Below are 12,339 nucleotides of genomic sequence, written 5' to 3' on the forward strand. Positions count from 1 at the left end.
AAATTTAACAAATTAGAAAAATACATATAAAAAATAATAATTATATACAACCCGCATGTAGCAATGCTAATCGGGGCGGGTTGTATAGCTTACAATAAAATTCAGCAAATATATTATTAAAATCAGGCAAGTAAATAAATAAATAAATAAATAGAATAAATAGGTACCAGTATACACATAATTATATTCACAAATAGCTACAATTTAAATGAGAAGAGCAAGAACCTATAATAACACATAGAACATACATGTAAGGAATTAATTATTATTGGCACTAGAGTTTGCTTAATGATAATTAGTAATTTTACCAAGTACCGCAAGTGAAAATTGATGAATCTTATTTTTGAAAGGTTTTTTCCTAAGTTTACGCAGGTCAGGCTTCAGGTAATTCCACAACTTAGCTCCGAAAATGGAATTAGAAAACGAATTAAGTTGAATTCTCAGTCTTGATTTATTAACATATAAATTACCAGCATCAGAAAATCTAGTGTTATATGTATGAACGTCAGATGAGCAGGTAAAAACATCACAGATATTCTGAGGCGCAGAATTGGTAGATATGTCGTGCAAAAGAGAACATACTGTTTCAAAATAAAGCATATTGAGGGGTAAGACATTAGCAGAGACAAACAAAGGAATAGCATGAGATCTATTACCAGCAAAGAACATTAGCCGAAGAGCACACTTTTATAAGATAAAGACCTTCTTCAAATAGACCTGTGCAGCTTGGCCCCAAACAGAAATTCCATAGTACAGTATGTATATGGGAAAATCAGAGAATGGTAAATTTGGATTAAGGTATTTAGAGGGACAGAGTGTCTTAATCGTGATATAATTCCAACAACCCTACTAATTTTAGAGCCAATGTAGTCGATATGATACTTCCAAGTTAAGTTTGTATCGATGAGCACACCCAGGAACTTTACATAATCTTTGCATTCAAGAAAAGTATCACTATTTGAGGCATTATTGTATATCCTAATATTGATCTGATAGCTAAGCTTCTTTTGTGATGGCCTAAAGATGACAAAATTGGACTTTTTTGCATTTATGGTCAGCTTATTTGCTTTCAACCAGTCACAGACTTTCTGCAATTCGATGTTGGTTACACTTTCTAGTGACTTCAAATCCTTGTCAGCATACAGCAGGTTTGTATCATCAGCAAATAAATAAAAAGAAAGCTTCTTAGAAGAATAATTATAAATATCATTAATATAAATCAAGAAAAGTAGAGGGCCCAGTACAGAGCGTTGTGGGACCTCTGTTAGCACATTTCTTTTAGAAGATATTTGTTTATCGATTTGAGTAGTTTGGACACGGCCATTTAAGTAGGATGAAACCCACTAATTATTATTGTTTACTGGGCCCCTTATACCATAATGATATAGCTTGCTCAGAAGAATTGAATGATCCACAGTATCAAAAGCCTTTTTAAAGTCTAGGAAAATAGCACAAGTGAACAATTTGTTATCTATATTGCTTTAGATCGAATTAACAATATCCAAAATTGCATGCTGAGTTGACATATTCTCACGAAAACCATACTGGCCATTGTACAGAAGTCCATTCAATTCAACATAAGATTTTAATCTATTATACATAACTTTCTCAAAGAGCCGATTGGGTCCGTTTCATCGCCACCCTTGAAGATGGGAATAACTTTTGCATGCTTTAATTTAGATGGATATTGTCCTGTTAAAACGGAATTATAATTCATTATTTGTGCCAGTGGTAGAGAAAGTACACTACTGGAAGATTTCAATACGCGAACAGGACAGGAGTATAAGCCATGTGCTTTGTTAGTTGGGAGAAGCAAAATTTCAGTTTCGAGTTCCATGGAAGTGACTGGCTCAAAGAAGAATGAACTAGATGAATTAACAGCAGGGAGATAATCACTGAAATGATGATTAGCAGGAGGTACTGATGCCGCAAGTGTTTGACCCACGGAAGAAAAGAATTCATTGAGCACATTAGGAAGCGCAGCAATAGGTTTACATATTTTTTTATTTCGGCCGATGAGATGATTAATCCCAATCCAAGTTTTCCAGACATTTGCCATATGATCATTGAAATATGAATGATAGTACGACTTCTGACTGCATCGAACGAGTGTAATTAGTATTTTATTGCGATGTTTATATTTTTCATAATTTCCAGATGCAAACAGAGCATTTTTTACTTTTATTGACTTACGTATCCCCCTAGTAATCCAGGGTTTAGAAAATGGCTTGGCTTTGCGTTTTGATAAAGGCTGAAGGGGTGCATGCTTGTTTACTACAGTGTGTTACCAGTCTGAGAGCTCCAGTGTGGCCATGTAAGTGGCCGTCCACCAGCAAGAATTGATTGTTTGTCAGTTGAATGAATCCAGCTGGTATGAATAGGTGTGCTGTATTGGATGTTGAGTTGAATGAAAGATTCAAGTGGTATAAAAGTGGGGCTGATGGAACATTCTCATCTACGATGATGACAGGAAGTTCACTTCCAACTGCAACACTTCCAAGAAAACTTACATGTAAGTTGGACACACCTTCTCTAACAATAAAATATTGCGGTACATCCCTTGGTTACTGTACCATAATTCTGATTTGCATTAACATGCCAGAGACAATAAGATAAGCTAAGGTTGAGTTAAGGGGTGCCGTAGGATCAATAGACTGTAAAGGAAATCTGTAAAACAGTTTTGCAATTGTTAGGGCTATGAGAGTACAAGCATTGCTTCCACTCCATCTGTGAATTGAAGACTGTGACTGACTTTTAGGAAAGTGGCAGCTTGAAATAATGGTGCATTGTGACTTGACTTGAATGTATGTTATATGTTAAGGATTGGTAATGCAAAAATGAAAACTAGAAATGGGGTCTGCCTTCAGGAATTTGATCAGATGGCTGGTCCAATGAGAGGTTTGAGATGTTCATTGAGCTGGTTGAAGAAGGGTTTGTACTCTGTTGGCATTCGTGGGTTGTTTCATTGGATGATATGCATTAGTGGCATTGGTGATAGTGGTTTCCCAGGCTTGTAAAGTGTAGTAATAACTGGTATTGGTAGACGGATTTGGGAGGTGATGTTCTGTACCAAAATCATTGTCATCAGAGCTGCCATGTTCACAGGTGCTAGATAAACGGCCTTTGTTAAAGGATTGACTGAGCTGTTCAATTATTAATTTCTCCAAAAGAAGCCTACAGATGGGACATGGTCCAGATGCCGAAGCATAAATTGCCTCATGTAAGGTGTGAATACATGCCAATCTTTTAATGGGTCTTCTAGAAGAGGAATGGCATGACATTAGGTCAAATAAACCCTCTACTGTAGAACATCAGGCGGCACCTGACCAAATTGTTCGTTTGATATGATAATGGAAGCTGCATACATCCACATTTGCACCAAAAGATGGTTCAAATCTTTGCCTCCCTTTTGGCTTACCATTTTTGGACGTTGCACGAGGAAACTATCAAAAAAGAAAAGGCTTACAATTTGTTAGGAGTATTGTTCATAGGAGAATGTGAATTGAGCATGTTCCCAAAAAAATAACAAACTGTAAACAAAGTGTATGTACAATGTACGTTGCTAGCTTTGTCCATGTTTTAAGCTATGATCTTAAATAATTCGAACAAATATTCCGCTGTCTTCCCCGCTATTTTCCAGTAGCTTGCCTCACTCCTGCCTCATTGATACAACGTATGTTGGAATGAACCATTCCTTGAATTATGCAAGAAATCCCGAAGATCCTATAGTTCCAGCAGTGTTTTGGATTTTTGGTCATGTACTCCACTTTCTGGTGTCTTTTCTCCATAAGGAGTGGAAAATTTCTAATTTTTCTTTGTGATGATAGAAAGCCATTTCTGTTTCACTTGGTAGTAAGCTGGATGGAATGTTTTCTGATATATGCCATACCAATGAGTAAAGAGAGGGTTGATTATTGTGGTGTCTGCACTGCCATGAGATGAATATTTTGGACAGTTGGATCATTCTTAAAGTTCTCAAAGTCATTTAGGTCACCACTCCGGAATGCTTGGTACTGGAAAAACACTATTGGCACAACATGGTCCAGAAGATAAAGGACTGAAACAAACTCATGAGACATGCATTAGCCAAATTGTGGCAGTATTTTGTCACATATGCTCCATCCAAGAAAAGCTTCTGTGACACATAATGTGGAGCATTAGGGTTTAGGTTTCTTTGCAAGAATTCCACCAAAAACTGCTTTGTACATTTCACTGAAACACATCAAAACGACGTTTTCCACAGCATTCAAGTAACATGAAATTGTCCCTGCTGTGGACTGATTGTGGCAATTCTTTTTCCTTTTCCTTTTCCTTGTGCAATTAGTTTTTGTCGGATAATAAAATCCTGGCTATGCAGTCAGCTGGTAAAGGTACATGTAAATAGTAACACTTGTACATGTATACTGGTACTCTTCTAAAGCTGGGTACAGTGTTCATCTCAAATAGTTACAGTATTGTCTTCTCATCTTGCCTATCTCCATTGAAAATCATGCAAATAAAAAAGAATATTCAGGCTAAATCAAAATGTTGTTACCTAACAAAAAGAGGTCTAGTGTATGTACCTCATTTCTTGCATTGACTGTATTAACTTTGCTGGATCTATCTGACCCGATTTGGGACGGATTTGGTGAAGTGTACATTGTCTGCATACATGTACTTCTTAAGGCATCTGCCATTACATGTATGCTCTTAATACCACCTCAGAAGCACTTCCACCATGGCACACTTTCACCTGTCCTTCCATGAAAACTGGTACTGGATGGTGGAGAGAGGCTTATGATGTCTTGGAAACTGCTGGACTGCTCATGTGGATGTCCAGTAACGCTGGAGGCCATGTGTACAGCTTTTGATGTTCTGAGCTTTAGGGGCACTTTCTTGGCCTCAATATTATGGTAGTCATCCAGCCTGAATATCATAAAACATTTCAGCTGTTCAAAAATAAGAACATTTTATCAGAATTACAGAGATTTTGCCTCCCACAAATTACATGAACATGTCAATGGTATAAAACTGTCTGTTGTTTTTAATTTGTAATCTTGAATTTTATGTAACCTTTTTAAGAATTCAAATTTAACCATAAGGCTAAAATATGATTGTAACAATATTGTACAAGTAATTACATTTTTTCCCTTAGAAATCTGTACTGCTGCAACCTTGGGATGGTTGTCAGCAAATTCTTTCCTGAAATTTTCAATTGTTTGAGGGTTTGCTGAAAAGCATAACACTTCACCAGCAGAAAGACCATCCAGTGAAAGGCTGATCACTGATGCATGCAGTCCACTTGTTTTCTGTGATCTAAAAATAAAAATAACAATAATATCGTTAAAGATGAAATAATATTGATTTTTAATTATTCTTTTAATATTATTCATGGCATCTGACAGGATGCGGCGATGCAGATCTGCATAATTCCCTAAAATCCGCATCCTCCGTATAATTACGATATTTTTCGAATAAAACTGAAGAAATTCCTGATATTAGTGATAAAGCAGCTGCTTGCCATCCTCACAAACACAAAAGCCAAAGAGATTATTTTCCTGAACATTGAAGAAAACTTGCTAATTCATTTGCAAGATGAAAGTTCATGAGCCGTTTCTACGCATTTTTCGGCAATGAGCCTGGACTCTAGTTAAACCATTTTCATAACATACCCCAGGCTCTAACTTTTTAAAAAGGATGCAACAAAGTATGAAAATTTAGCTGAAAGTTATAGTAGCAAATTAAATTGATCATTTGTAAAAATAGGGAGAATCATTGGGATGAAGTTGTACAAAACAAAATAGGAGCCCGCAATACGTATGTGTAAAAAACCACTGAAAATTAATGGTGAATGATCGAGGGAAATTGGATCGTGGTTCATCCACATCACAATTTTGCTCCATATCTCCAAATTGAAACAAAATTCATGACGAGAAACAAAATATTTTTTTATCGCTTTATTTATTTAAGCAAAAGTTTCAGCAAAATGCCGATTACTAACCCTTTTATTTTAATGTATTGGTCGCAATTTCGAGTCCTGATTTACCATAAGCATGTAAATACATTGGATGGGCCTAATTATTAGTTCTATAAATTGTTTAAATTTCCGCATAATCCGGTGTAATTTCCGCATAATCAGTGCATGTTTACGTATAATATGGCCAAAAATTTACCCATAATCTTCAATTTTTTTCCACATCCTATCAGAAGCCCTGATTATTGCAATAATACTTATTATTGTTATTGACCAGATAAGCATCTCATTACTCTTTGTTTTGTGGGTGTGGGAATTTATGATTTTATATATTTTAAAATAATACCAAAAATACCAAAAATAATTACCTAAAATAAGCCAGAATATGAAGTAATGCCACTATTCGCCTCTTTTACAGGTCAGCCCATTCACTTGTTAGCACACCACAATCTCTTGTCAAGGTTTTCAGTAGGGTCTCCAGGGAAGTGTTTTCCATCAAATTCTTGCATATCTCTGGGATAATACAGATTTCCCTGTTCATTCTCATAATGTTTGTAGCTCTCAGGAAAGCTGGAGTTTTTTAACTTGGAGTTCAAAGGTATTTTCTGAAAGAGGTTGTTAACAATATAGTATTTAAATATACTTTGGCATATCTAAGTGAATTTAGACTTTAGTTTGTCAGTGAAACCTTGTATCTCTGAAAGTTGACTTTGTACTGCAGTCAGCACCTTTTTCAGTTCCTTACACCTTTCTTTTTCCACTCTGTACAGTTGTCGTGCCTCTCCCACAGCAATACAATTTGTTAGCTGTTTCCTATCTTTGTTTTTCTGCAATTTAATAAAAATAATACTCAGTTTTGAAACTTTAGAAAGCTACACATGGTGGAATTATTGGAATATGGATTTACATTTCACATATATGAAAGTTACCTTTCATCTTTCAATGACTGGCAATCCAGGTTGATTGTAGCAAGATGCTTGACATTCATAGCACCATTTCGAGCCGGGCAGTATTTCTTGGTATTTTCCCCATGTTTGTCATGTAGTTGTAGTCCCCTGGGTATGGCTGTCAATTTTGGACTGTGTGTCTCTCACAAAGTAGACGAACATCAGTTGTCATCCCTCTCAATCAATTGCAAGTGCTTCAAACAAACTTTTGTACAAGGTGGTAATTACCCACGGTCCTTGCCAAAGCGTCTTTTAGTGGCCTCAAATCTCCATAGCAGCAATCCTTTCTTCCTCTCATCTTTCCAACTGTCATGACCCGCAGTCCAAGGAAGAAGTATCCCCAACAAAACTCAGAACACGAATATAAACATCGGGTTACAATGCCCTTGAAAAATAATTTCACGTCCGCGTAACTTTTAGGGCTAAATTATGAAGAAAACAAATCAATTTTTCCCAATGTTAGACAGGTCTTAATTTTTGACATACTTTAGTATTTCTTTCCTCCAAATTCTAAGCAATTTCCTTATTTTTTAAACAACCATCTTATTTTTTAAGTTTAAATATACTTCCCAAAAAATTACACTCCAATCAAAATGAACGCGCTTGAGCCCACGTTCACATTCGCTGAGCTGTGACTTTAGCCTTTGCATTATTCAGTTATTGACGAAAGCAACTCATCCATAACAAACCAGTGGCATGAATTGTTCAACCCGAAAGGAATTAAAACATTATAGGTTTTTTTACTTATAAATTTTTCCAATTATTCATTAAAGCAGGAAAATTTTGAGTGACCTGATGACTGGATGGACGTTTAAGCAACACTCGGAATGAATTCATAGCTAAGCGCCCGAACGATATCGAAAACAGTGGCAAATCTTGAAAAAAAAAAATGTTTTCGTTTCCTATACATATTTTATGAGAAACAAGCACGAAAACGTATAGCCTCAGATAACTGGTGGTAAATTTCTCTGCAGCTAAAAGTTAAACAGAAATTACAAGATACGTAGTTCTAAATACGTTCTTCAGCAAACCAACAGTTGTAGACATCAAGGGGCCTTCAAAAGCTTGCGCTGATTCAAAATCTATATTTCACCTGTCGCCGGTTGTCGGTCTAAAAAACAAACAACGTACTTCTCCGAAATTTGCAGCAATCGCCAACAGATTTTCAAGCGTCGTATCAGAAACAGGAAAAAGGAAAGCTCAACAAGAGAATGCCTCTTCACATTATCACATAGGGATGCACAAAATAACAGCAATAAAAATTGATAGTAGATCCACTCAAATAACTCAGTAAGTCGTGTAAAGAAAAAGCTGTCAGCTTCAGCTTTAATAGGTTTAATTTAAATTTTTTTGCACGTTCAATCGAAAACCGACCAACCTGTGAAGCATAATATCCGTTGAAGTAAGTGCAACTTTTAACCCGACGGCAGAGGCAGCCAGAGCTTGGAGGGCCGACACAAAGCTGTAATAGTAGCAACGAAAAAAAAAGAAAGGAAATAAGTGGCTTGCTTTGCATTCCGAGATAAAACCGGCCGCTGCTAATAATTTACTATCACAACTTTTACTTACCGTGTGCTTATGGCAAATCGGTCAACATACGCTATGTTTGTAAAGATGAACTTTTGGAAATATGTTGACAAGATGTGAGACAAGGGAAAGAAGAAGAGCCCGGCTGTAAACAAATACAGGCCATCCATTCTACTGTTTTACTGTCGTATTTTGGTTTTGGAGATGTCACGAAGACGTTGGCGAAAATTTTGCGATGACTTCCGACCTGTTGAATACCGCTGACTCTTCGGCTCGGAAGTCTCTACTCCAGCGTTCACCCGATTCGCACGGAGAGTGCCGGGCATCACCCGTCAAAATGATACACAAATTACCGGGCATCACCCGTTGTAGTACGTACTATAGTACGCTGCTTATAGTGCTTAGTATTGTATGGTGCGCACTACAGTATGTACACAGTACGTACTATTTCGGCTTGATAGCACGATTTCCTCATTATTCGCTTTTAATATATCAACTGCATGCAATTCCTCCGTAATCCATCGTCGAATGGTGCAAGGGGAATTTTTGTTTTCTTATTCCTAAAGCTGAGCTAATGGACGGTAAGTGTTTAGTTTTGCTCTAATATTTTCTTTCGTGCTGAGACAGTCGATCTCGGCCTTTTAACTCAACTCTGTCTACTGCCTTGTAAATTATTATAGTACGAAGTTAATTTTGTTGCAGGCGTAATAAACCGTAAAACGATTTAATTAAAAAAGAGGTTCAAGTGAGGCATCATCACGATGAGAACACTTCTTCAAGCAAGAGAGATTTGCTGCAGCCAAACAACGATCGATGAATTCGATGAAAATGAACACAAGGGTCGTAGAGATGCTCACATAGTTACAAGTGAACATTCTGAAGATGCAGAGGCTGCAAGGAGTTGAAGTTATGCCAACGTTCGAGCTGGAACGAGGGTTCGTTTTGTCCAAGCAATGGGTGTCATTTTTGTGAAACCGATCAACTTCAGGGAAAATGCTATTTTGCGAATCTTGCGTCATGTCGACGCATAGTAAAGTTAACATATTTTCGTGTCAAAAGTGGTACTCATAACTTTTATCAAGGCTTTATATGGTTCACAATAATATCGGTATGCATTGTTCCTTTTGATCCAGATTGATTGACTGATGGCACCATCTACATGTACGTCATTCTTGCAGTAATATTGAGGTCAATAATTATTATACCTTAGTATAAATACACAGGTGATTATACAAAATCGTGCGCTCTCATTGGCTCGCTATCTCGGATTATCAGCCGATAATCACCTTGACGGACAAAATCGCTGCCAGTAGTCGTTTTGCCACTGTAAGTGAAGATGATTTCACATTGAAATGTTTTTTTTTCTCTTTTTTGAAATAATCGCCTGTGTATTTATACCGATAATCACTGAGCCTGAGGCGAATAATTGTTAAATAATTAACAATAATTATTCACTGACACTGAGGTGAATAATTGTTGTAGTGATAACCACACCAGCTGAACAAAAAGTGTACCAAAAAACTCCATTGTTTTTGTAAATTATGTGGTTGGAAATTTTAAATCTTGCGTGCCAGAATCCATTTGTTTTCACTTCAGCTACTCAGGGTTAAATAGGACTTGGCTAGTCACCTCCGAGTTAGGCAATCAGCGCTTGTTGGGAGCACTATTCACTTTTGTGGTATATATACTAATTAACAAGCCGAATCAGAGGTGGCTAGTGGTGGATATTACCTTGCTGCTAAATATCAACCACTAACCACCAACTCTACCGGTGAATAGTTGTTAAATTACTTTATACTAAAACAGTGAGATAATATAACACGAAAAGATTATTTTAACTAATAATTTATTATAATTTATTCCTGCAACAATAACAATCTTTTTGGGGGCAAATCCTGGGCCAGTTGCTCAGAGATGACTAGCAAAACCTATTCTTTGTTTGAGTAACCAATCAGACCATGCCTTCAATGCTATCCACTGTTTTAATATATGCTAATACAGAACATTGGGAAAATGTATTCAACTCCAATTATTGGAGTACAAGAAAACAAACAGGAGCATGATAATCATTGTGTGATGCATTAAACCAACCAGAAAAAATATGAGTACAAAATTAAAGAAAGAACGTCTAATTTTAGAGCTGAGGCTGAACGTTCTTATAAATTTTTGCGTTGTGACGCTGAAAATGTTCTTAAGATGTTCTTAAATTTACGTGGTGTAGCTTTTCAAGAAATCAATGCAGGCATGACCAGGAAACCTATCTCATCAAAGTGCTTGCTTTGATGGTGTTGAAGTTTAATATTTTGTAACGATAATTTATAAATGAAAACTGCTGACATTATTATAAACTGAGATGTGTATCATGCAATAAGAAAACTATCATTATGTCATACAAAATGTACCCTTAAGTATTTGGGTTAATTTAAATTTCTTTACCATTATTTTATGCTTTCATTTAAAACACTTGGCTTATCACCTCCAAGTTAGGCAATCAGCGCAAGTGGAGATCACTATTCAGTTTCGTGTTATATACTAATTAACAAGCCAAAGTGGACGTGGCAGTTTTAGTATATGCTAATACAGAATATTGGGCAAATTAATGATGTCACACCTTACCACTTAATGAATAGCTGCAAAATGTTGTACAAAGTTGTACGGGTAAAAAAAGAAGCTTTCTATCCGATATGGAAGTGTCTTAATAACATTACAAATAATTTTACAAATTTTGGAATTTCAGAAAACCATGCAAAAGTAATAATTATTTTCTTTATGTAAGTTAATTGTATGAGGTTGCATTGGTGTATTCTGTAATTTGAGGGCAAATTACCCAAATAAATTACTATGATAGGACAATGTAACTTCATAGTTGTTTATGCATATAATTATATACATATATTATTCTTGAATGTATCCTACAGTTACATGATAATAGGAAACTTTATTGATCATTATTTATCCATAAACCTGTTTGTGCATGTGATGCATCACTGCAACTCACAAAAGAAAAAAAAAAACTCTCATGGTAGTTTCAGTACAATTCTACCACTGCGAGCCCTATTTTTGCTAGCTATTAGGACAGGTCAGCACTTACCATTGTTTTGTAGGAAAGTAAATGAGTTTATATTAATAACTTCAATTCAAATAAGGAGAGATATTTATAGTTCTTTGATTATTTGGAGTTGATATGATTTGACTTTAGATGCCCCCTTTTTAGATGATAATTATTGTTATTCTTGACTAATAATATTTTTTTGTTTTTTGTTTTTTGCATATATATATACATATATATTTCCTTTTAGGCACTGTACTTTTAATAAGGAATCTCTGTATTCTGTACATACTGACCTAATTACTCAGATATCACTGTTCATCTCTGTATTTTATTCATTTTATTTTAATCATGTGTGTAATTGTATTTAGTAAATAAATAATAAATTTGCAAAGTCAAACAGCAGACCTCTGATTAACTTCTTTTGTTTGTCCACCAGCACTTGTATATTTCACATAATTGTAGTCAGTGTTTGTAGAGATTGGTTAAAAATTACCACCCACAAGTATACTTAATACCTTTTCAGGCCTACCCACAACAGCTGTCGGTTTTAGAATTCTAATATGCGCTCTGTTTTCTTCTCAGAGGGTGGAGCCTTCCCCTGAGGTGCTATAGAGTAACCAGTGGTATCACGGGAACCGCAATCTGATTCTGCAACACCTTTTGGGGGTTAGGGGACCATACTCAAAACCAGGGGGAATTATGGCCAAAAAACATGTCTTTCTCACTTATGCAGGGCCTTCCCTGGGCGTGCTAGAGACTAACCAATGGCATCACCAGATGCGCAATCAAGTTTTGCAACACCTTTTTGGGGTTAGGGGACCCATAGTCAAAACCGGGGGGAGATCGCCCAGAAACCTGTT

General features: G+C 36.2%; 1 protein-coding gene and 1 long non-coding RNA gene across 2 annotated transcripts in view; one reads left to right on the forward strand and one right to left on the reverse strand.

The window, feature by feature from the left end:
- The window catches only part of LOC138045692 (TLC domain-containing protein 3A-like), a 19,905-nt gene extending 11,246 nt beyond the window's left edge, over window positions 1–8,659 (reverse strand). The window contains exons 1-2 of the mRNA XM_068892278.1: window positions 8,470–8,659; window positions 8,279–8,362 (exon numbers count right to left, since the gene is read on the reverse strand). Of these exons, the coding sequence (XP_068748379.1) occupies window positions 8,279–8,362; window positions 8,470–8,597 (212 nt within the window). The 5' untranslated portion in view covers window positions 8,598–8,659. The remainder of the gene's footprint in view (window positions 1–8,278; window positions 8,363–8,469) is intronic.
- Window positions 8,660–8,731: 72 nt separating this feature from the next.
- On the forward strand, window positions 8,732–11,881 carry LOC138044511 (uncharacterized). The gene is made up of 2 exons (XR_011131449.1): window positions 8,732–9,008; window positions 9,130–11,881. It is a non-coding gene; the product is annotated as an uncharacterized lncRNA (long non-coding RNA).
- Window positions 11,882–12,339: the final 458 nt, after the last annotated feature.

Source organism: Montipora capricornis, chromosome 4, assembly GCF_036669925.1.
Source record: "Montipora capricornis isolate CH-2021 chromosome 4, ASM3666992v2, whole genome shotgun sequence".
Lineage (NCBI taxonomy): Eukaryota > Metazoa > Cnidaria > Anthozoa > Scleractinia > Acroporidae > Montipora > Montipora capricornis.